Source organism: Larus michahellis, chromosome 1, assembly GCF_964199755.1.
Source record: "Larus michahellis chromosome 1, bLarMic1.1, whole genome shotgun sequence".
NCBI classification, from domain to species: domain Eukaryota; kingdom Metazoa; phylum Chordata; class Aves; order Charadriiformes; family Laridae; genus Larus; species Larus michahellis.
Window position 1 is genome coordinate 60831248 of NC_133896.1, and position 26413 is coordinate 60857660.

At 45.1% G+C, this 26413-nt stretch overlaps 1 protein-coding gene across 2 annotated transcripts in view; it reads right to left on the reverse strand.

Moving 5' to 3' along the window:
* Positions 1 to 24128: 24128 nt before the first annotated feature.
* TXNRD1 (thioredoxin reductase 1) overlaps positions 24129 to 26413 on the reverse strand; it is a 41990-nt gene continuing 39705 nt past the window's right edge. For both annotated transcript variants that reach the window (XM_074581195.1, XM_074581203.1), the window contains exon 15: positions 24129 to 25804. In XM_074581195.1, coding sequence (XP_074437296.1) covers positions 25742 to 25804 — 63 coding nt within the window. In that variant the 3' untranslated portion in view covers positions 24129 to 25741. The remainder of the gene's footprint in view (positions 25805 to 26413) is intronic.

Consider the following 26413-nt stretch of genomic DNA (forward strand, 5'->3'; position numbering starts at 1 on the left):
ATTTCGCAGTTTATGGCCTGCTTTTGATCAGGAGTTACCTGAACAGGCAGGACAAAAAAGCTCTGTCAGGGCCAGACTTTCCGCAGATTTCCGCAGGTAGTGAGAGGAGAAGCTCACAAATCTCCTGCTTTATTTATTTATGGGGTTTTTTTTCCCTTTATATGAAGCACGGTGAGAGGACAAAGAACTGCGGGTGAGCCCTGTGGCAGGGGTGCTTTTAACCATTTGCTGCCCGTTGCCGGTCTCCCCTCGGTGCAGCTTCACTGCCGTTTCCTCATCGTGTTCCCCCCTCACAGCGTGCAAAGGAGCCCTCCAGGCTTTTCCTTCGCTGGTGACAAACAAGCTTTTAGGAGGACTTATTCGAGATACACTGTTCCCCTCTCGATTTATAGCAGCTGCGTTATCATCTTGAAATATATATAAACTGTGGGCCGGCGGCACGGGATCATGACACTCTCCCGAAGGCGTGTGGTGGTGAATAACCCACGTACACCTGGTCTGGGGGAAAACACACAGCCTCGGGTTTACCTGTCAGCCGGAGAAGGAGGCCGGCTGGCTGGGGGCTCCTCGGCGGGGCTGGGAGCCCCCGGGGGCGGTCGGGGAAGGCCCGGGGCCGCGCCGTTGCGGCGCCACCTGGCGGCGCGCCGGGGCGGCGCTGGCTGCCGTCGGTAGCGCTTCATGGCGCTGCCGTGAACGGCGAGGGGTTCGTGGGGGATGACCCCGGCGGGAGCGTCGTCAGCGATGGCCTGCCGGCTGCGGAGCCCGGGTGCAGGGTCGCGTTGCCCGACGGTTTAATAGGGGGGGATAACCCTGTCGGGGGGCGGGAGGTGCCGCAGGGCAGCAGGCCCCTCTCAGGGCCAACTGCCACCACAAACTGCGGCTGAAACTGACCCGCTGCCACCCCGGTCCCCATCTGGATCTTGGAAGTCACCTCAAAACTGCCGGATGGGTTTGGAGTCCCATGGCTAGCCCTGGCCATGCGCTGTGGTGGCAGGTGACAGAGATCAGGTCTGCGAGGGCCAGGCAGAGGCCGTCATGACAGGCCTCCCGCTGGCCTCTCGCTGGGAGCAGGGTTACTGAGGGGCAAGGGTGGCTTTGGGAGAAAGGCTTGTGGCAAGGAAGCACTGGGTACCCTCTGTCTGCTCCCAGACACCCAACATAATTGACAGTGAGGGGAGGCCGTCGGCGGAGTGCGAATATCACTTTGTTCTGTGATAAACTCATGTCCGTCCTGCCAAGAAGCGGAGAGAAGAGCAAGTAATTCAGTGTCATTCACTTGAAGGTTTCTCCTGAAGTCAGAGATGCTGGGCAAAACAAACGAAAGAAGGAAAAAGGGAGGGGGGAAAAAAGCATCTCAGCTGCTTTCACTTCTCTCCTTCCCAAAATAATTATCCACAACCTCAAGCTTGTTTCAGGGATACAGGAGCTTTGTCTGCGTGTTTTACGTAAGCAGTATTTTACGGCGTGGAAGATCGGCAGGCTTTTTTCCACTTGGACAAAGGCTGAGCTGCTGAAGCAGTGGTATAACATCGCTGTGCTGAAGGTGACCATGTCTGCATAAACAAAGCTTTACAGTAGAAGCTTCCTTTAGCCCGTCTCTTCTCTTTGTCAGTTTCTATTGATAAATACGCTCGCATGATCCTTGTTCTCCCATCAGAGCATCTCAGAGTCGGCGCAGCACCAATGATCTTGTGTTCACCTGAACTTTAAAACCAGGCCTTGACCTGAGTAGCCCACCACCACCACCACACTCCAGCTGCTCCACACCAAAGGTACAGAGGAACTTACGAAACCCCTCAACAGGTACTGTGACATTGCTTTAGAAGTAAGGGGCTTCCTCCCACCTGTACAGCTTGAATAAGGAATTAGCGCATATTGCCTGTAATTTCAGAGTAAACGTTCTCTTGTATTACTACTTGAAATGTGATCACCCACATGGCCTTTGTTTGGGAATTTTGACAGGGTGTGGGATGGAGTGGGTTGGTTGGAAATTCTTTCTTGCCCCAGACATTACAAATCCTTTGAAAATGTTTTCCTTTTTTGCGTTTTTCTCAGGGGATGACTGTAGAGATCAGGAAGAGATGTGTAAGATAAGGAATGTCTCCAGTCTGTGCTGGGGCTGTATGTTCTGCTACAGGCAACTTGAGCTCAGAGCAGATGAGCGAGCTTTGCCCCTAAGCCACAAGCAGAGCAGGATAGCACAGGGAAACCAACAACGCTGAGAACTGATATGTAATGGCTTCAGGATATGGAAAGGGGTGAGGGAGAAGCCCACACCAGGGTATTTTAGTCTCCCTGGCAGACAGTCATCTCTGGGAGAAAGCCCTCTTCATAAACAGCACATTCTGCAAAACCCGCTGTTATACAGAGAAACATGCTTTTAACAAAATGCCTTTCTTAACCAGTTTGCTGTTCCCATCTTTACCTTTTGGCAGGGGGGAAGGTAGTATTTATAATGTGGACTTCTTCTACTGAGAATTACAGATGAGCCCTTGTCTCAGCAGAAACAGAGAAATGTCATTGAGAGGGATGTGTGACAGGTTACAAAGAGGGCTATTCTGAAGAGTGGGAGGTTTTTCCAGGATTGCCATTTCTTGTCAGAGAAGATTTTATTTGCAGGGAGGCTGCAAGGCAAACATCCACACTACAGTGGGCATCCCCACATTTCTCTAGGATTTTTTTGAACACAGAGTTGGTAATGTACACAGAGTTCATAATGGACACAGAGCTGGACAGGAGCTGATGCTTGCAGGGGTGAACTAGGTATATGCCATGCTTGATGGACAGTTTTCTACCTGTTTCGTAAAGACCTTTTCCAGCACCAAAAATAGTACAGTCTTCCTCGATAATCTATCCCAGTGCCTCACTATCGTTTCAGGGACAAGTATTTCCAGATGCCCAAGCACAATTCCTGGGACAGAAATAAGTGCACATATGTGGTGTGGCCAGTAGTGGTGCATAGCCTTGCATCCAGCAAAGCTGCTGGCCATCTTGAAACTCCAAACAAATATTCAAAATTTTCAAATTGCACTTGGCAAAATTTCTCAACACACAAACTGTAAGGATGTCAAATGCATGCCGTACGTATCCCTGCACTTTTCCATCGGCACTGCAGAAAACCATAATGCCAATTAAAAAAAAATTACCATTTTACCCAGTCTTATCCACTTTGAGGAAGAGATGATACAATTTTCACAAGACTGTGCATTTGCAGGATAGACCGAGTGCCTGGTGACTGCAAGCACAGTAGCGCATCTTACCTGCAGAGCAGAGCTCCCACGCAGAGGACTCCTCAAGGCTGGTGCAAGGACTGCTGTGTGGTCTTCAGCAGTGGGAGAAGCAAGCAAGTAGCATCTCCTGCTGCCAGCATCACGGGGTTACTCTGGCCCCCAGCTTCATGCTCCACCTTATTTCACCCTGTGTTAGGGCCGTAGCAGCCAGTGATCTGTGCTTAAAGTGCCTTCACCCTCCAGCACTTGGAGCTACTTGGCTTTGCCATCCTGTCACCAAGATGTTTTGAGTGGTTGTGGGTCCCGAAGATACATCACTTAAAAACAAGGGATGCTGTGTAAAATGTCTACCACATGAAAATTTCTATTGTATCACCAACAATCAAAGTAGCTGTTTATAGTACCCCACCCCTCTGAAAGCTCTATGTTTCTTTGTGTTTATACAGACACCTATTTTTGCTTGTTTAAGAAACAGGTGTGGGAGTAAATCCAGTTATAATGTGTGAAATTCTCTACAGCTTCTCAGTTTAAACTCTAAACTGATTATTCTCTGAGGCTACATTGTTAACTAGAACAGCGGCCATGCAGGAGAGGTAAACTGTTTGGCTGGCCAATGATTGCATGATCAAATAATTAATCAGCCTCGAAGGCAAAATTAGATTTCCAGGAACCCTGCTTCTTTGGGATTAGATTTTGGAGTGGAAAAGGTCAGACTGAGCTACCAGCTCTAATAACTCACTATGCTTTCTTCTATCATTTTTATTTAATTTGTAACAAGAAAAATAAGCTTCCATCTAGAGCAAGGTAAAGGAGTTTTCTCTTTCTCGTTAAGGGCCATAGGGCAAAATCCTGACATACTTTCTTAAACATTCAGTAATTATTTTTGGCTTGGGCCCAGTTTGGTTTCTAACAAACATTTGCCTGCGATACAGAAGTCCCCCTTGCCAACAGCAAGTTCATTTGCTCTCTGGAGAGAATCACCAGGCTGGAAGGTCAGGGCCCACTAACTTACCATTTACCACAGATCTGACCAAGACACCGCTTCTACTGAGATCAGATTGTGGAGCTCCTACTGCTGCTGAAAGGTGGCAGGATTTGTCTCACGTGAAAGGCGGATTAATCCCCTTGCGATATTTAGGATCTGGAGAACGGGTGCAGTGGGGAACAGCAAGGCCAAAAGCACTTGACCCACCTCTATGGAGATTACAAACTGTGCTGGCGACATAGTAAGCGGCTGGTCCACAAAGCATGCTCACATGATTAGTACCTCTAAATTTCCTCGGGATGCCAATTTCTGATGATGACTTTACTCAGACAGATGTAGAGTGCAGAGCCTGTTAAATGCAGAAGTTAGGCTCGACTTCAGATATCCTCAGCTACTTTGAAATTGCAGAGGTGGACAGGAGAAAACCCACAGCACGCAAACTCCTTAGGGGTTTTCCTCCTGCTCAGAAGAGATCTTCCATCTCTTCCCAGCGCAGCTTCGACATCAACACCATCACCTGCAAGTGGCAGAATCCATTTCTGACACTTACATACAACAATGTAAGTGTCCCAAAGCTTGCCCCAAAGGGAGAATCCTCCGTGACCCTCATTACTAACAATTTGAATATTTTTTTCTCCATAATTAGCTGATAAAAAGATATTTATTATTCCTTGCAGCTGAATAGACAAGACAGACAAAGACAAGGCAAGGTATGGGGGCAGGGTGAGATGATTCTCCACAGTCACCCAGCAGGCTGGTGGCTGGGCTGACAGAAAAACCCCATTCACCCACTACAGTACTATTGTAGTACCCACAACCTTCAGCCCCGCAGCAGGACTCCAGAACATTCCTGACAAGCACAGACTGGGAACAGGCACTTCTGCCCTCGCAGAGCAGGGCATGTCAATGTCACCTTTAGAGCATCCCCAAAGAAGAAGTTAGTGTGCAGCAAGCAAGGCAGTGAGTTACAGTGCACAGCGTATCAACTTCCCACGTGCTTGTGCTTGAACTGCATGAGGAGCGGAGCAACCTGCCTCCCACACACACAGAGCGCACACAGTGCCTGCGCAGGAAACAAATGCAGAGCGAAGTGGATGCTCCAGGTTCACGGCTTAGCTTTCCCGCACACTGACTCCCATGGAGACAAGCCCCAAGTGGCACCGGTGCCGACATGCAGGTCCAGCAAAACCCTGAATGCAACACTCAGAGCTTATGAGGATGCTTGGGTGGATCGGTGGCCCTAAATGTCCTCCCTTCTGTTTACTGACAGGCACAGCCTCGTAGGATTCTTTCTTTAATATGTAGGTCCCTTAAAACGCATATGTCAGTGGTTAAAGAGGGCAAGCTGGGGGTGTAAGGAAAATACTTTTGTCCTACAGCTTAGGAGTGGCCCAGCTAAATAGCAGGCTTCTGTACATCAGGTACACAGGACATCCACAGAACTGAATGCAATTCACGCATTTCCTACCAGCGCTAAGCTCAGCTCTCACTAGAGCTTTCAGTCCTCTCCATCCCTGAGCAAAGAAATCTTTCCAGTTTGTTTGTTTTCTAAACAAAAAATAAAATCTAGGAAGAGGGATATTTCTAAGCTCTCTATTCACTCCCAGTTGTTTACAGGTATGCTGCTGGGACAGCTAAGTCTGGTTTTAGTGACTGGTTGCACTATGAAACTTCCCAAAGACAGATTTCTGTTTTGCCAAGAATAACTTTTCTGAACCAAATTAATTTCCATAGTGAATGTACAAGGGGGAACGGAAATTTTAGGAGTACGCTTGAGAAATAAGACTTTCAATTACAGGCTCTCAACAGGTCCTGGAAATTTTTTTTTTTTATCCACTCACCTATGTGTTTTAAAAGTATATAGGGCCACAGCATAAGCAGAGTACTGTTGCCATCATTTTTAAACTTTGAGAACAGCAAGCAGATTGCGTCTTATCAGGAAACACCTCTGAGGTTCTGTGCAAATGACACATGCACACAGCCCGACAAGATGTTTGTTGACAGCAAGCTCTCAGCTACTGCTTTCCACTCGTTACAGTTCCAGCCAATGTCACTGTCTTTGAAAAACAGGCAGAAGACAACAAAATGTAGTGCTTAAGGTACCCAGCTGCAATAAAACTGGGAGTCCTCCCCTCTTTTGCCACCGACCAGAATCTTTTCCACTTCTTCCTCTAACTTGCAAATTCCTCTTTGGCAACCCTAACTCCACTGTATTTAGGAGCAACTGAGAACCAGGTTGCTAGCTGTGACCTTCTAGTCCTTTTGAAAGATATCTGCGGTTAGCATTTATACAAAAGGGAAGGAAATATTGGGTCATCTTGGACAGAATACATAGCTGAACAAATTTAGGACCATTTCTGCAACTGTGCTGCTGAAATGGGCTGAACACACCTGAGAAGTGGGATGCTGTCAAATGGTGCTTTTTATTTTTTTTAATTGATGCCTTCTGCTTGAAAAATACAGAAAAATTCTTGTTTATCTATCACTCAAAAAAGAAAAAAAAAAGAAACCCAAAATGCCTTGCAGAAAGGTTTAGTAATTCAGAACAAACAGCAGGTCTTGATCATTGGCTGGGGCAAATTGGTCTAAGTTCTCTCATTTATTATCAGCTTAATGTGTAGTTTATATAATGTAACCAATTATTATAAAATTTGTTCAATCTAAACAAAACTACGGACAAAAGAACAACAATTGCGCTCTCTCTCTTCACAGGTGGAGAAATAGAGCGCCAAGACAGTGATGTCAGGGAGTTCATGGGGAAACAGGTCTACCCTAAGCTAGGAAATCCACATGGACCAGCTCTTCCTGACTTGGACAGAGCGCCTGGTGCTTCTGGACATACATGTGTGGGCTTACTGCTGTGGGTCAAGATATTAAATCACTGTTTACGGTAAATGTGATGCAGGAAGAACATTCCCAATGTTGTGCTGGATGTCCTCCACCTTCTGTTCTCATGTCAATGATGTGACGTCATGTGAGGCTCAGGACGCACCTACTTTTTCAGGTCACATCATGGGTATGACTCAAAATACAAGTTATTTGACTGAGATGGTCGTTTGGCAGATACCTTCTGTGAGGACCGTGAGAGTCAGTATGCCATGTCCCAGTTGAAAATCCCGGACAGAATAGCATACCAGGAACTTGTGAGGATGAGAAACAATATTTTCCAGGGTATCCAGGTCCAGCCAAGGCATCTAGTGACCAAAGCTTGACAGGCTGGCGGCTTTGTGCCTGGGATCCCAACTATTCACACTGTTGAGCGTGACAGATTTCTTGCACCCAGCTCTGGGCTGCTGTGTGTGGTGATAATCAGATGTCCACATGATATCTGGTGTCACAACAGAGATCCTGAAGTCGCCCACCTGCCTAAAGAAGAGCAAAAAGGTCTCTCTTCTCTCTTAGTCCACTGACGTGGCCACAGAGAGCCATCCTTCCTCTGAAAGGCGCTACAGAAGCGGAGAGATCTGGCACAGCAATATGTCAAAAGTAGTGTTTTCCCTGTGATTTTTATGAGTCTCCGCAAGAAGGAAATTAGAAACTGAAGTCTACACTCTCTTCTATTTATAAATGTGTCCATAATGTGTACGTTGTGCTGTAGGTTAATGATGCAGTTCTCAAGCAAGATTAACTGCTGCTTCAGACAGCCATCAATTTTTTATGATTGCAAGACCATTTCCCTACTAAAAAATGAATGTTACATTCCCCAAGGGACGGGCTGTGTTCAGCATCAGTCAGGTGTGTAGGGTGGGAAGATGAGAATAAAATAAAATAAATAAAAAAAAGAAAGCAAAAGACACAAGCCAGCTCCCCAGCTCCCACACCGGGGAACAGGTACACGACTTCCCTCGCTGTCACTTCTGAGCATCCTGAATAAGGTTGAATTCGCAGACATGTGGATGTGCTTCTGACCCTTGCTGATGGGGCCAGCTCCCTCTAAAGTGATGCTGTAAGCGGTCAATGCCCAATACCAGGCAACAGTGACTTTGTACGAGATCAGCACAAGTGTCATCCTGCCTCAAGAGCCTGGGACGTTGTTTGAGCTTGAGAAAGACAGTCCAGAGATTGCTTAATGCTATAGTTGAGCTTTTTATCAAACTTAGCCTATATTTGGGGTGGATTCCAAGAGGCTGCCTATAGCTGCCTTGGCAGAACAAGTCATCTCATCCACCAGTCTGTTTTAAGATGTCTGTCTGACAAAAGTGGGGAGAATTGTCCATTGTAGGTGCCTATCTCTCTCTCATTCTTTCTACATCAGCTGTAGACAGGAGCCTGATGCCTAATCTAGATTAGAAGCGTGTTTTTAGATGCCTGAAGCAAGGGGAGATGAATCCTCATTGACCCAATAACTCTGACCAGGTACAGCTGGTGCTGCTGAAAGGATCCCAGCTACCTTCATTAACAATAATCCACCTTTTAATCTGATTGGTAAAACCACTACCACTCAGTCTAAACCTTTTCAGAAGACTAAGCCAAAAGACCACAGTGTCTTTGTAACTACATCCTTTGATGCAGCTTTGGACTAGCTTGTCCTCACATACCTTATATTGACTGTACGTGGAGAAATAAGTTACATCCATGCAAAGAACCTTGTATCCTAATAACCACATCTTTGTTTTCCTTTTGACTAATGAAATGAGGCGAGTTGAAAAAATAAATCAGGCCTCATATCACTAACCGACAGCATGTTATAATGCCATTGCCATAAGTGCAGCTGAGATCTTTATTAAAAAATGTGACTGGAAAAAGTCCATTGTGAACCTTGCGACACTAAATAGGCTCCTGATTAAATGCAGTCTAGCGACTTTAAAAACTGTTCTGGGGTTGGTTCACTGACAACAGCTGAATGACCCTCTGAGAAAGCCCCATGCTTAGGTTCATGCTTAACTGCATTTCTTTCACCCAACTCCTGCCCATGCTTGGAGCTCACAGCTGAAAACTCTGGGCCTCGACAACATTGACATTTTCTAGGCATCTCCCATTATTCCACAGTCATGACCGCAGCTATGGTTGGGTTTTACAGTTGGCAGGTCTGTTGAGTAAAGCATTTCTGGGGTTGCTCTACTGCAAGGACATAGGTCCAAATGTGAACCCTTAAATATATACCTGCCTTTTGCTACAAACCACAACCACCACTATTGAGTTTACCTTTCTGCTTCGATATCTGCATGGTGAGACACAGATAGATTATATTCTAGTTCCCCAAAGCAATTTGAACGTGTTTCTTGATAAAGCAAGGATGGACCTCAAATTACTTTGCATAGAAAATGTTGTTTTCCAGACCGAAGTCAATGAGGACCTTTTCCGTTAAGCTTGAGTTAACAGAATATAGATAAAAGTAATCTGAGGCATCTACTAGTACTGCATCCATTAAGCAAACAATTTAAATATTTATGAGGAAGGAAAATATTCCAGCCTTTACTACAAATATGCTAGGTCTCCTAACTTTCTGTAGGGAAATACTGTAAATTTTATGAGCATACATATGTAACTACACTGAGTGGCTACAGAAAAATTATTTATGGGGCAGAATATCACTCAAATATGCCAGATTTGGGACATCAGAAGTATTTCCAGTGAAATGTTTATAGGCCAAGGACCGACTGTATAGGTTATTTCCCTTTCAATAGAACTCACAGACCAAATATTATCAATTTACTATGGGGAGCAATATTGGTAATGTCTGTACCTTCAGTTTTTCAAAAGAGCCAGTTTGTGTGTTGGATGGCTGGTGTGAGTCATTCAAAGGAGATGTGATGGTTTTCAGGGCTGGCGAGCATCCACTGCATCGCTGGACTGCTGAATCCTCACAGCACGAAGGCGGCCAAGCCAGGTTGTAACCACAAAGGCCAGAGACCACCATGGAGGAGTGGGGTGGTTCACTGGCTCCTTCTTACACACCCCAGTGAGGAGGAGGGCAGGTCCATAACCAGACAGACCACTTCTGTAAGGGCAAATATTTATCAGTGCCAGTACAGCCTCAAAACACCGACACAAGGACTGGTTGAAAGAGGCATCTCCCCCACTGTATTCCTTAGCCATTTGGAGAACAGCAATCACTATATTTTAAAAAGCTGGAAGGCTTGACAAAGTAATATTTAAATGCAGGAAGGGTGCCAAAACGGTAAGTGCGGGGACTCAAGCTTGCCATTCATATGCAGAACAGGTACTGTACAAGCTGTAGCAACGCATACTTCAATTTATCTATTTCTGTGGTCCCGCCATCTCTGGAGTATGGCAGCTGCCCCCAAGTGCTTTGACACAGCAGTAATATTGTCTTCCTTTGCAGCACATTGGAGATAAAATTTGATTAATTCCAAGCTTGTTTGCCTACTCTGGCTCTGTGTGTGTGTGTGTGTGTGTGTATAGAAACTTCGGCACCTTTGCCTGTCTGTTCTCATGCACAATGCTGCTCAGAACTTTGGACGTCCACAAGCTTATAGGAATAAACAAACCTAATGTAAAATAGAGATGTACAGAAGTCCACAACTCCTGAACTGGCTGCCTTTCATCAACCTGGAGGGAAGGGAAAGCATCACTCTTGTGTACAGATGACAAGAGTTAGTTTCTTATTTGTCTCATAATAAATACAAGCAAATCCACAATACAGGAAACTAAGACTGTACTACAGTTTTGAACAAGCTAAAGGCATTAAACTGCACATGCCACTTGAGAGACACGGCAATTGCTCTGGTAATTATTTTCATGTTTCTTAATTCTACCACAAGATACTCATTTCACTAGCTATTATACTCAAAAATTGTCACAGCGCAGGGGGAAGCAGGGAGTAGCTTGTATATCCATAATGTGATCACTGCCAATATATCAGTGTATGAAAACAAATGAATGCATTTTCCCTCAAGTATCAGAGTTAAGAGCTTACATATCAAAACCATTTGGCTTAGTCTTATGAGGAGAAAAGCTATTTTTAAAGAAATAGCATTAGGCGGCAGAAAAGCAGAACAGAATATCTTCACGGTCATTTCAAAAGAAAAGCAGAAGGCTCAGATGAGGATATCTCCCATACCACAGTGATTGGTCCTTGCACCAGCAACGAAAGGAACAGGAGAAATATGTCCAGTTTCTTCTTTGTTGAGTTTTTAATTAAATTATTTCCCCTGTATTTTTATTTAGACTATAAATATTAAACCTTGGCTGCGTACTCTTTGCTGGAGGATCCTGGCAAACTCATTGTGATGTTGTGTAAGCTTGTAAATTGAATGGCAGACCCTTTTGTCCCTTTTGTCCCCCAGCTGAAGTTACAGGGAAGGCATACTGAAATTGAGGCCCAAAGATTGTCCCTTTCAGATGAGGCCCTGCTTTGCTTCCCAGCTTCCTTGGAGCATAAGAGGTTTAGCCAAGGAAAGGCAGGGAACAGTAAAGTTAAAGGGGAAGAGGGAGAAGAGAACAAGCTTGATTGAATGGTCCTTCAAACACTTTGGCTGTTCTGAATTCTAAATATAGCAGGAATTAATGAGGCAGAACTGTCCTTCAACATTAAAATTGCCCTAAAATTGTTAATGCTTTATCACTGAACACCACAGAAGAAACACAAGGCAAACTCCTGGACCCGCCTTCACGTAGCCATACCTAACCCGTCTCCCATTCAAACAGGTATGTTTAAACTTACTCGTGATGGAGCATGTTGATGTACCACCACAAGGGACAGGCAGGTTGAAACCAGGGAGCAGCTGACCAAGCCAACGGGGTATGACGGTGCCGGGAAGGAGAGCAGAAGGAAGCTTTTTAAGTCATAACGCGTACCTGGTTCTTCCAGATCAAGTGTGAAAGACCACAGCTATGATTTTTACAACCAGCTCCTGGTCACATACGTTCTCAACAAGTAGCTCTCACTTTGCAAGGGACACTGATGCTTCTGATCTAGACAGTTTCTGAAAGGACAAAACCAAGGCAGGCTGCAGAGTGGTAGCTTTGGGGCGGGTCCCCTGTTCCTATGAGTGAATACTCCTGGGTCTGGAGGACTGGCTTAGGGGTTCTGCTAACCAAGAAGCAAACAAAAATAATTAACCCAATTTACACTTATACTATTTTCTAACTGAGGAAAGAGATCTACCTGTCCGTCTTGAAAACAATCCATATAATGCATTTTTGGAAAAAAAAACACAAACACAACCAAGCATCACAATTACCATTTCTGTACAATTGCATGTAATGAATCCTGACTGATGCTAACCTAATGCATGTGTGCAGCCAAAGGCCGCCGCCTTCTGATTGATTTGGATAAGCAACTGAAGAATATCCTTGTAAGGAAAGAAGGATAAGTAATCTTGATTTTTTTTTTTTCCTCCTGAGTCTCTCCCTGGTGATCAGATTTATTCAAAGCTCTCCTTGCTAGGATTCAACAGGGCACCTCTCAGCACCAGTGAAAACTGGAATTACTGTAAATAACTTTCACATGGAGTTCAGTGTTCTGTTAATTGCCTCATTACCATGCTTTACAGTACTGGGCAGGTCCATAAGAAGCAGGACCAGAAGGCAGTTCCTGAGTCACTGAGTCCAGGCCCATACAGCTGCAGACTAACAGCTCATATACCATTGGGAAAACGTCGATCCTGGTCTCCTACTAGGGTCAAGATTCGGTATCTAAATATAGATGTGCCTTTTGTACCTGCAGAGTCAATAGCTGTGATATTTATATCCAGACCCCTTTGAGTTCAGGGAAAAGCGACGTTCAACTGAGAGACAGCCCAGCTCTATTTCTAGTTACACCTGCCCAATACATTTGCCTTCAGCTGGACTGCAGCAATTGTAACATTTGGCTTGTTTCATCACTGAACACCGTAACCCTGACGCTGTTGAGACAAACAAACACAGGCACAAAGAAATAAGCAAGGAAGACAAAAGATATGATCTGGAGCAATAATAAAGTCAGTCCCTAGATACATATTATTAGTTGACCTTTTCAATGTGTAATTAATTTGGATCCTTTCCTTTCGGCTCTAGACCTGTGAAGGGAAGTGAGGCAGAGAGAAGTTGAGGAGGACGACAGGGTCTCACCATGGGTGGTTCATGACCTTGATTTGCAAAATCAGCCAGAATCTCCACCTTTGCAACCCAGTTGAGGTAGCGTTCAGCATCAACCATGGGTTTTCATATTTGTCATCATTCTGTATTTATCGCTGCAGAGGAAATGAAAATACAATAATGAGCAATGTACCCTGTAGCCTTGGAGCTAATTACGCATCCTTCTTCACAAAGTAAGTGGAAAACACATGAGCTTGGAAGATATCCATGGAGCAATTAAACACGCGCTTGTCAACATGTCACAAATACTGTGTTTTTACAGTTGAAATGAAAACACAAAATGCCATCTGATTGAACTTCAGAATAATTAGCACATCACAGCACACAACCACGACAAGTACCTGTCAACAGCTATCAGTGCAGCAACGACATTTTCCACTGCGAATAATAATGTCACTTTCCACTTTTGAATAGTAATGCTATTTTTTGTCTTTTGAAAAAGCAGCATTGTTTAAAACAGATACAAATATATCCTCGGTAAAACAAGATTTCATTCTGCTAAGTTAACACTCAAGCGGAATTATTTCATAGATTTTGTAACCAAAGCTCTAATTCCACATGCAAAAGCAAATGAAGCTCTAATTCCATGTGGCTCCTGGAGGGAGAGGAGGATGCTGCCTGTGGGATGCTGCCTTTGGTAGCCAGTGCCTATGTACTCCCAGAACGCTTTGTCTGTATGCCAGGAACGCTCTGGACTTTTAGTAAACTGGTGGTTTCTTGTAGGAAACACACCAATATAAAACTATACCAGAGAGTCAGGTACCGTGGGTGATTTTCAGCAATTTTCAGGCAAGTTAATAATGACAGCTCTGCTGTGCTCCTAAAGTGGCTTGTTAAGAGAAAGGTAAGAAAAAGCCAAAAAAGATTTCTGTAAAGTTTTATTGAAGTTATAAACTCCTCTACTGGTCTGTTTTCTGTAAGCAAGTTGGTTATTAATAGATGTGATTTAAAATGCATGTTGAATTGCACAAACTGGCAAGTACAGTCTCACCCTCTTTGGGTGCCTGTGTACAATTTTATGCTTGTTGATCATGACTTTTAGGGCTTTAATTAGCAAGTGATACGAGCTTAAACCATTTGGTCTTTAGAGTCCACTAAAAGAAAAGATTGTCTCTTACGAGCAACAACAAACTAACAATCCTATAAAGTTTTGAAGGAAAGGCTAGAAGGGATCAATGTAGGGTCAGCCCTTGGGTGCTGCCCGTAGGGCAGGACACAGCAGGAGTCAGATCCCATATCCGATGCAGCCGAGAGCAAAATAAATACGTTGATTTGCCTGATTGAGGACGTGGTTTTCCTATTTGCAGTACAGCGCAGCCCGTCCTCTCTTCCAGCTCCGCTTGTGCTCTGAAAAGGTCAACACAGCACAGTGAAGCACCGAGCGGAGACCCCAAAGTTAGCTTTGAGAGCCTCAGACTTGAGTGGCAGCAGTGGTACAGCCAGGCTGGCTGAGCATGCTGCCCAGCCCGAGGAGCAGGGGTAATTCAGAGGGAGCTGGGTACTTCTGCACGATGCTCTGTTGTGACATAGAGTTTTGCCTTACGTGAGAGGTAAATCAATTCCTGTAGCCATTTGTAACTTGGCTTGTCTGCCCACCAGAGTGACAGCTTTTAATTCCAGCTGGAATGAGGTGGGTGCCATCACAACAAAAATTCTCTATTTATATTAACAGGATTAAGTAACTGATCCATGGAGACGGCTCATCCCCACTCAGAGCACAGAAACCCGCCTCCACTGAAACACGTATCATTATATCACAGTCCAGAGCAGTCAGTTCTGCTGAGGCTTCACATCCCCTGGGGTGGGATCTGTCTTGTCTTGTCTTTAGCCATTTAAATGGTAGCTGTTTATCTTAAGCGGTAATGGTGGCTTCCCCTGTAAGCTGTGGAAAGATACCAGTATCTCCAGGCAGCCAGACATCTCACCTGTCACACTTGCATCTGTAGTTCCCAAATTGTGCAGAGAGTACAAGATGAACTAGAAATTTGGGCTGCTACTGGCACTGTCATATGCCAGGCCAACTAGGGTCTTGGCTGACACTGGGATCGTAACTTAAATAATACAGAAATCTGCATTGTGTTTAAATGGTTTCCACTTCTGACTCACCTCAGCGTGAGAGAAGTCCTCTCCCAACTGTGTAGGTTTTATACCACTGGTGCCATTGACAGAAAAAGCAGTTTTGCGGTAGAAATCTTGATAGTCTCAGTAAGACATTCTACTAAATGACACCGTCCTCTGAGTATTTGCTGTCAAGTTTGGTGATTAGGAACGGGTGTGGATCAAGTGGATAAAGCTGGTTCTCTGTGTCAAACTCCCATGTCATGTAAAATTCAGATAAAATTTTAATTAAAATGTAGCAACAAAGATCTTCAAGGGCAAGCTATGTCTGTCTCTGTCTCTCCTTGAGCACTAATCCATAAATCTCTATACTTCTACCCACACAGAGAGAGGGACAAATGCTACCAAAAGACTGTATCTGTGGGATTGTAGGCTCAAAAGCGAGTACGAAAAAAAATCATGAAGAAACAAGCTGCTAAAATTTCCAACAACTCTCCACAAATCTCCAAACTCCACAGAATTTCTGCAGCAACTGAGTTGCCGTTGTGGTTGCCTACCCTGCAGCCTGGTGTCCCAGAACAGAGGTGGCCAGCCCCACCTGTGAACACCACCACCATCTCTTCGAAGGTGTGGGACAAGGCCACCAAGTCCTGGACTCCAAGTCAGCAAAAAAACCTACCACCTGTCCCTTGGCTGGGTGGTAGGAAACCAACACTCAAGAATGAGAACCTCTGCTCTGCAGGAGATGTGCTCATTACAGATGGTGCCTTAATTGCACGCAGTAGAAATTTTCTATTTTGCTTTTGTTTTAGAGCAGTGCAGATTTAGAGACTAACACCTTATGGAGTCAAGAAGCTTGTGTGGAAGAGCTTTCAAACAAACGAGCTACTGAGCCATTAGGCCGCAGAGACACAGTCATTTTGGCTCTAGATAGCCCACCCACACTATCCTGGAGCTGTAAAAAGTAATAGTGTTCAAGTTAAATAGTTTGCTTCCAAACCACTATGACAGAATAAGTCTTCCTTAAAACTAAAATTACACAGGGATGTACTGGAATTTCACCAGCCAAGATACAGAAGGAAGTTCCCACTCCAGAGGTGTTAAGCATTGAATTTTGCCCTCTCTGGCGGTGAAATTATTTCTGTCACCAAAAATGTTGACCCTATTCTCCTGTCCTCCCACTCCATCACTTCTTCTGCTGCTCATCTGGCTGTTTGATGAGCCATTTCAGTGCGCAGCCAATTAACCTGAGGGAAATGAAAACAGGGCAGAACACAGCTCCCCATTAACAATTTGTATTTTTCATGGTTTTCATTCTTAACTTACTTCACTTTTTTGTTTTGGTGGGGTTTTTGCTGGTTCAGGAAAGAAAGGGAGAGAGACGAAAAAGAAAACCCACCGGACTGAATAACAGATGAACACAGGGCCAGCTGGGGAGAGCCCCTTTCTCCACAAAAGCATGTCAGCGGTGAGCTCCATAGGTAACTGAGCTTGCAGATTCCCGTACAAATCGCCCTCCAGAGACAATTATTACAACCATTCTGTGTCCACGGTGGTTGATGTCGGCAATCAGGGAAGGTACACAGCGGACTCCCTGGCAGCCATGTAGACCATCTGCATGTAGAGGAAGCGTTACACCTCTCTTGTCTGAAAGATCTTGGGCAGGATAATGCCATTTTTGCATGCTGGAGTCGTCCATCCAACTCACGGCACCACCGGAAGAGAACTGGACACTCTTTAGTGACAATACACACACACATTGCAACGTCTGTGCCACACCAGGACAACTCCAAAATGGAAACAAAACACCTTGCGCATAAACCGCAGGGCTAACAGTAAGCCTCATAGGAAACAAATCTTTTTTAAACTCAAACACTTCACTCAAAAATGCTTCATTTTATACCTAAAAGAAAAAGCAAGAGATGCCTTGTCAGTATTGCGCATTGCAGAGATTGAATGAAAGATGCCATTTAAACCAATTTAGTTCAACTATTAAAAATATCCTGGGAGGATATTTAATTAAATTTTGATATGATTTGCACAGGTTTAGTTTACGTTCATCCCTTATTACTTCAGGCTGCTCGTGGATAATCTAAAAGACATGCTCTTGGCTCGGGTGAGAGAGGCTGAAAGGTGGGCTCTCCTGTGGCAATGTCCCAACTTGGGAAGTTTAATGCTGACCCCAGGAACTGGCAAGTGAAGATGTCATCTGAGGGACAGAAAGGTCTGAGCGGACAGGAGGTATCTCTGTGGAACAGGCCCAAGTAGAAACCTTTGTGGTTCAGCCATCACATCACCCCACCTCCAATCCATCCCCAGGACAGGGAGCACGGCAGAACTTGTTGGGGGGAAAGCTCTGAGGAATGCAAAGTTTGAGCCTCAAAAAGACCAAGGAATTATAAATACATTTTGAAAGGCTTGAACAAACCAGGCCCCAAGGAGAGGAATACTAAGCACGAAGAGCCTATGCCATAGGTCCCTTTAATGTGCTATCCTGTTTCCCAGGACAAGATGATTAGTTAAAGGTTGTACAAAAAACCCCCTTTGAATACACGCAGTGATGCTTCCTGTAGGTTCTCCTCCCACCCGAGCTTCCAGCCCTCAGTGGTTTAAGGGCATCCTGCACCGTTAAGGTACAGCCAGATCATTATTTTACTAACCTCTCATCCTGCGTGCATACGATTAGTCTCTTTTTCAACAAGGGTGTATTTTTAGACCATAACATCCTGTGGCCGTGACTTCCACTTAGTTATGTATAATGCAGAAAAAAACCCCCAGACTTCCTTGACTGCTTTAGCCGTAGCTCTTGTACGGTGAGAAATGGTGACTCATTGCTCCTTGTTTGCCTTTCCCACAGGTTTTAGGATTTTAGGACTGCTAAGAGCATGTGCTAGGACAACTCCCCAAGACAAGTCTGAAACAGCAAAAACTCAGTAAGGAAACAAAGGGAGAAAAGTGAGAATTGGATTAAAGCAAAAGTAAGTATGTATCAACACAGAGTTTTAAAGCTCTGCAAGATTTAAATTGGAGTCGGTACCATTCCTCTTGTTCTAAGAAAATCAATAGCATCTCACATTTCCTGAGTGCATCTCTTTTCTTCTGTCTAATTTGTAGGAGGCAGCATGTCTGAAACAGAGACATCACTTTAAGGTGCTTTATGGCAACTTCCCCACCAGTTTTCTTTTCAGGTTGCTTTGATTTCCACCATGACTTTACCTTCAAAGGTACTTCAGAGCCTACCCAGCTGATGGTTCATGTACACATCTCCAGCCTAGTCAAGAGTTTAGCTCTTGCTTTGACATGTATTTTTCATTTTTATCTTCCTAAATTGAAAGGCACGCAGGCACAAACCCCCACGCATTTCCCATCTAGTGTCCCAGCCTAACGACTGTGCTTTAATTGGCCCAAGGCATTAAACCGAGCCCAATAGCTGTCTGAGCACAGAGCCATGGCTCACACACATTTTCCATTGTTTTCTTCTAACGTTGTACCTCAGATAGCGGAGAAATAAACATAGGCTGATACCCATCTGTCACACTCATTGAGATAACACATTTAACAGGGTTAGCAGTATCTCTGCTTCGTTTTCTCCTCTGGCCCTGCAGTAAGAGCTGCTCAGAGTGGTCCTGAAGTGATCTGCAGAGATAGCCCCGAGAGGCTGCCTTCACCTGTGCCAGCCCCAGGACAGGTTCTGCCCCCAAACGTCCTCCAGAAATAACCCACAAGTCCAGTGTTGAAGCCCTCAGGGAATACTGCTCATCTCAGACACGGACACCTTTCTACCCATCCCGAGCTGACCCTGGTCCAACACATCCCTTCAAGGGGAGTTTCCCACCACACAAGATGCGGAGACATGATGCAGCCTGTGGACCAGGAGATGGGGAGGTGGAACCAAGCGAGACCAGCGTGTCAGCCAAGGACACCACAGATTCCTGGCCCTGCCTCCACAAACGCTCCACTGTGTTGGGTCAAGTGGACAGGACATTGCATGTGCTTGGGATACAGTTACAACGGTCATTACTCAGCCTGTCTAAATGAGAAGCTAATGATGAAGTGTGTGTGGGGGGAAAGACAGCTCCACGGTAGGAGGGAATTAAATCCTGCTGCTGGAAGCAAACATTTTGAACCAAACCCCACATCTCACCCCTCAGTATGACACACACTTAACGTGGTGCAACTCAGGACCACAGGAACAAGGTGCAGAAATAGGGACTTTCAGCCCACGCAATCAACATCCACCTCTTACCCATTCTGAAGCACCGAGCCCCCCGTGCCCGCAGCAGCCTTGGTGAGCCGGGCCTGGATTGAGCCCCTGAGGGGCAGGCACCAGCCTGACTTTAGAACATCCAAATCCACGACTCCTGCCAGAGACGCAACGCCTGTGATTCACAAGCTGTGAAATCCAGCTCAGCTACGTTGAGGTTCTTTTTAAATATAGAAAATGCTGCCCTAAGAAAAAACAAAACGAACACTTGTGCAATCAGTATTACCCATCTATCTGCAACCGAGAAGAAACCTCGAGGAATCTTCTTTAAGCTATAAATGTGCAATGAGCAGCAGTTTCATTGTGCGGCGTTGGGAGTGACCAATGCACGTTTAACAGTTTAATGCAAACATAAGCCACTAATTTAAGGTGGCTATTCTTAGCAGCTGTCGAGCTAAGGGAGAAACAGGGCTGGCAGAGCCAAGAAAAACACGAACAAGGACGGTGCGAGTCTCTCTGCATCCCCCCTGCCACTGCCACCATGGCGCTGACCTGCCGTGCCCTCTGCCACACACAGCTCTGTCACGGCCCCCCTGCGCCCCAGGGGAAATTACTACAAGTCGTGTGCTTTGATTTTTACTACGCCAGCGGTGTTGGGATGACCAGCCCCCTCGCAAGAGGCGATTGGTTACACTACAACACAAAACAGCGCTCACTTGTGTCATGCAGTTTCTCCCTCCGGGATCTTCCTTCTTTCCGTGATGTAGCACACCAAAGTGACACCAAAGGAAAATTTGCCTGGAGAGACCTTGAGTTGCCCTATCCCACAGCCCACATACATATTTATATACGTGTGTGTGTGTGTGTGTAAATGGAGCATAAGCCCCAAAGTGGGAAGACCAGCTTGGGGTCAAACACAAATGCAAGTCACTGCTTTTGTTTGCCTCGCATCCCACCGCACTGCACACGCGCACTTCTCATTATGGGTGGTCTTGCCTGTCAATTTACATTGACATTAAAAGGGAAATCAGATCTTTGGGCTAAATGTCTTACCATTTATTTTTGAAAGCAAGCACTAGGCAGAGCTTGATTTACTTTGTGCCTAACCCAGAGTAAAGCCTATTTTCATGAAAAGAAGTGCTCGCTGAGACAAGCGTATAAAGAAGAAAGAAGCAGCTGGGTTTTAGCAGCAGATTTCTCACTATGTGCCCAGGTCAGCTCCCATTAAAGTCTAAAGTTGGGGATGGACATTTGTCCAGGCCCATGGTGGCCAGCTACAGCAGGGCATGGGCTCAGCAGCAGAGGATGCTCCATGGAGGAGTCTGGCCACAGCACGGCCTCCCTGGCATAAAGCAATGGCTTGCAGGCACCTGATGGTCAGCCAACTCAGTGGGGCAGTACAGGAGTCACCAGTGGTCCTGAGCAAGCCCAGTCACACAGCTTTACTAGGGGAAGGAAAGCTTTCCCTCTCTGTCCTGATATATATCTCCCTGTGTGTCAGCTTAAGAGGTAAAAACACTGTGGGAGAACTTCCTCAGACAAGTCTGTAACTAGGAAGATTTCACAGGATGAGAGGGATAAAAAGGGCTATTGAATGAAAAATAAATCGTATGCATAAAGTCAAATTCTGTCCAACAGAACACGGGTCAGGAGCATTTGGCAAACAAAAGGAAAACAAACACATAATTTTTCCCCAACATAAAAAGAAAAACCCCAACAACCCAGCAGAGCTCTGGCTGGACCACTGGAGCAGAGTGAGAGAGGTGGAAACAGGGAACACACCGCGAGGGGAAAAATGAGTCCCCGGAACCTGGTGACTCCCCAGGTCCCTGCAGGAGGAGCAGCTGCTCCCCACTGAGGTGTGACTCGCCCATCAGCAATGTCCGCCATCTCCGGGCACCAGTTTCTGTAGTGGAGCGAATCATAGAATCGTCTAGGTTGGAAGGGACCTTTAAAATCGAGTCCAACCATTAACCTAACACTGCCAAAACCACCACTAAACCATGTCCCTCAGCGCCACGTCTACCCGTCTTTGAAATACCTCCAGGCATGGCGATTCCACCACTTCCCTGGGCAGCCGCTTCCAATGCTTGATAACCCTTTTGGTGAAGAAATTGTTCCTAATATCCAATCTACACCTTCCCTGGCGCAACTTGAGGCCATTTCCTCTTGTCCTCACGGGCAAGCCGGACCCTCGCCCCCTGGGGCTAAGCGAAGCCTGGGAGCCCACAGGCCATGCCTGCCACCGGGACGAGATGGTGGGCCAGCAGGTTGTGGGCATCTTGCCTCAACAGATGCAGCCATTCCTCTAGATATCAGCAGCAAGTCCCCAGGCGCAGCCGTCTGCCCATGATGCCTCCGAGACGCCTCGAGGCCTCTCAGTCCCTCAGAATAAAGCCGTTCCCTTGCCTCCAAAAGGGCAGCTTTCACCCAGCGTGGGGAGGGGGAGGAGCGTCCCGCTGCAGGCAGCCAGCAGCGTCCCCCCCCGGCCCTCAGGCGACAAGGACTTTCTGGAGACACCTTTGGGTTTGGTCGCAACATCCCAGGCCCAGCAAAACGCGTGGTTCAGACTCACAGGCTCCTGCAATCCCTGCAGGGTGCGCCCGTTGCGGAGACCCTCCCGCGTTCTCTGGACTCGGTGGTCCCTGGGGAAGGCTCTAAGCCACATTCCCCCCCACCCAAGCCCTCTTGCTACTCCCCTCACAGACAGCATCGCTGCTGCTGCCCTTCACTTTGTCTTCGCCTTTCCCCACCTATGACCCTTCCCCACATCACACCACAGCCCCAACACAACACCTTCCCACCCCCTCTCATCCATGCCCAAGCCCCGGCTCCATTCCCGCCTCCCTGCCGGCAGCCCCCGAACCAAAACCCCATCCTGACACAACCGCTGCCTCTGGGACAGGAATCTCTCAGGAACCTTTTGCTGTTTTGCACATGCAGAAGCAAGGAGAGTGGTGCGGCAGATCCCTCGGTACCTCCTTTCTGTTTGATTTTTTTTTTTTTTTAAGGTTTAATTTATGTCTGGAGGCCAAATAGGCCTTGGCAAGAAAGCAGTCTCACACCATCCCACGTCAAGGATAACTGAGCAATCAGAAAAGCCAGTCTACAAAGAGAAACTGCTTCTCAAACTTCACTCTCAGCAGAGCTGCCATCTTACCACAAACATTTATACCGCATTTTGACCTGAGAGGAGTCTATCAAGTTTCACGTGAAAGACTCAACCATCTGGCCCCTTATTCACACTCTTGCATTGGCACGGCGTGCACCAGCAGCACACAGCCATGGCTTTTCTCCTACAGTCATCCACCAGCTGCCATGTGGCATCATAGAGCAAGGGATGTGCCGCAGTGGCACGGCCGGAGACGCAATCCTTAGCAGGCTTTATGAGTGCAAGGTCTTCTGCCAAGGCACAGCAAGAGACCTACCTTACTGTGAAACCTCCAGTGCCCACGACACCTTCAGGAGATCCACCTCCTCTGAAGCTGGTCCTGCTCCACCGTATGGTGGTAGGAAGCCTGGATGCAAGTTTGAACACAAGACTTACAGGAAAGTTAGGGCTGCACCAACAACTCACCCCAAGGGGAGAGGGGTAACAGGGGAATGGATCAGTTGGGGTTGGGGAAGCCTAAAAAAAAAGGAAAAAAAAAAAAAGTAATTCTTGGCGCTGCCAGTGAAACTCTACTAATTCTCCTGCTAGAGTTTGTGAAATTTGCTGTCTGCGTTTTTATCTGTAATACCTTAGGACAATTCTCACTTACAGTCTGGTAAGAGTTCAAAAAAAAAGTTAATAACTGATGAATTTTAGCTGCTTAACTTACTACATTTTCTAGTATATACCACCAAAGCACGCATTACCAAATGCATGCTTAATTTGATAGAAACATTAAATACTTTGTTTTGGCATTTAATACATCCTTATGTGATCTTATCATATACTATGTATCTCTATCATCATGCCCAGATGACACAGAAATACACACCTGAAAATGTTTTTCTTCTGGAGAAAGAAAAGGAAAAGCCTAAAAAAAAAAAAAGCCTTCCAGTTTTAAATTTAAAGTAAAAATAAAAGTAATTAAAACCAACAACACTGAATTGTAAGTCACTAGTGTAAAAATGCAGATTATTAGTGACGACACGACCCACAGGAACAGATACATGTGGGTCCAATCTTGCAAAGCCAAGCTCATACATGTCTTTATTCCCTACGCTCCAAGATCTGACTTTCCTACAGACTTGCCTGAGAATGGTGCTATGTGTGTGCTTAAATATGAACAGTTCTGCTCTTCAACAGCTCGGCAACTCGTACTCCTGGGGTTTTCGAAGTTACGTAGATAGCAGCTAGTGCAAACAGCGGAAGGTCGGTTTCCCAATTCATTTCTTGCTTTTAAATATGTCTTTCTCATACATTTGACATGCAAAAAAAATGCACATAAAATAGCCCCAAACCCTGTTTCTCCCAGAAGGATCTACCTTCAAAATTCCAAAGACTGAGACAAATCACAGCTGGGTTTATCAAGGTGCCCTCTTCTGGCCTTTAAAAAAACCACACATTGTCTTGCTATCACCTGGCTTCTTTGTTTGGAAGAGGCATCAAAATGATCACCTGTTTGTGCAAATATTCAATTTATTTAATAAACTGGCCAGAAAAATACCATCACAGACCACTCTTGATACCACACAAAACATATTTAGAAATCCTTCAATTACGTACAAGTTTATAAAAATAACTTAATCTAGAAATCTCAGTAGAAATACATGACTTTGTTACCAGGTAGAAATTTAGGCATAAGGTGTATTGCCCAGAGGGTTGGAGAATTTACCCCCTATTCCCACCACACTGCTAAACTCCCAAGAACCATTTAATAAAAGTAATCTGAACCTTTCTGCTAAAACAGAGGGAAATGAAAAACCAGATCAAAAAGCACATTAATTTCCATTACAAAGAGACATTTTTACCATTCCTTGATAAATATGTATGCAGTTCATCCAGCACAGGAGGAATATCCAATAATTAGTTATTTTTCATGGAAACCTCGATTTTAAAAGTATTGTTTTCTTAATTAAATATAAACCAACACACACATGGAACTAAATACAGCTTTTAGGCCATATCTACATCAAAGATTTTTCACTGTTGGTTTCTGGAGGTTGGGTGAGGGTTTTGTTTGCTTGTTTGTTTGGGGTGGGGGGAGGCTGTTTGGTGGTTGTTTTTTTTTTTTTATTCTACAGGCCAACTAATCCGAGGGGAAGTCTCAGTACTGCTGTGTCCAAAGTGGCCAATTCAGACCTGAAATGGTGCAGCATACGATAGCTCACCTGGAAAGGAAGAATTTATTCAAAACGAATAAAGTTGCACAGAGCTCTTGGAAGTACAATTCATTCCACATTGGAAATCTGTCTGTTCCAAACTGGATTAATTACGATCACATAAGCTGCAAGATAAAGCTAAGATGATCACATCTATGCTATATGCACAGTTGTTACTGTCAGGGGAAAAAAACAACCCTTTTGTATAACAAGGCCTTCAGAAAAAGTATTTTCCTTTCTCACCAAGGAGAACATTTTCACAAATAAGTTTCTCTAAAATAAAAACTCACAACAGAGTCAGTCTGGAAGCCAAGAAATACGTTATTCTAGATGGTACTAAACTTTTTTCCAAGGGTATCTTCTTCCTCATGATCAGACATGTAGATACAATTTCCCTTCCATAGGCATGTGAGCTGGTAAAATGCACGCTCATGAGGAGACCTTGCAATTGCTGTGTTATAACCTAGTACACAGAGGCACTACACAATTATCTGAACTTGTGGTAATATTCTTCAGTTCGGAAGTTCTTTGCTCAGGTAAGAAACTAGAGAGGAATAAAACCAAACCAAAACAGCTGTTGTCCAGCTGCGCTAGCAGTTCTTCCATCACTGCCCACCAGACAATGCAGGCTTCAGGCTATGACTTCATGAAAGCATTCGTTAAATGCCCTGCTAAGCAACAGCTCGATAGTCAATATTCCCATTGCATTGCTAATTGCCAGCCAATCACCGCAAGTGACCAACTCCCACAGTGCTCTTCTCTTGCGGATGAGGGAACGCTGCGGTTAAGATCTACACGTTTCTGCAGACGACTGAGGATGACTTATCCCAAAACCTCTCTTCTGAACCGCACAAGTCAGCCGCTGCGATGAAAGTCAGTCTCTGGCAATAACAAGAATGGGGGTCTTTAACCTCAGCATCCAGCCTGAAGGGTATTTTCACCAGAACGCTTTGTCACGGTCAGAGTGGTGAATATCTTCAGAGAAAGAAAGAACAGACAGCATTTAGTACGGCTATAATGAATTTTCTCTTCTAGAAGATCAACTTGGGCATAATGTTCAAACCCGCAGTCATTTCTTAAAGTAATAAAATAATAATGAAAAGACATACATTTAAAATCCTTGCCACTAAATAACACCCATGCATACAAATAGCCTTTGTTCTCTTCATTTACCTTATGGTCTTCCTTTTACAGTGGAAAATAAAGAATTAAGGAAGTCAGATGGCTTTGTATCACCTTTTGTCTTAACGCTCCAAAGTTTTTACAGTGGGAATGAACTCAGCAGTAATAAACTCCCGTCTGTACGCCTAACGAATAAGTGTCTTTATGGCTCAAAGATAACTTCTTTGTTGGGCAAGTGAAGTTAACCCAAGGCTACAACATTTGCAGAGAACATAAATTTTGCCTCTGTACCTTTCTATATATTACAGAAATGCAGAACTTGTTGCTGACGCAGTTATTACGTCTGGGATCTGTATCCTCCGGACAAGGGCTAAGAAACACTTAGTAAATCTTTTTTGAAAAAGTCCAATCTTTTCTGCTTTCAAGTCACATTAAAGAAAACAACCTATTCAGAATAATTAC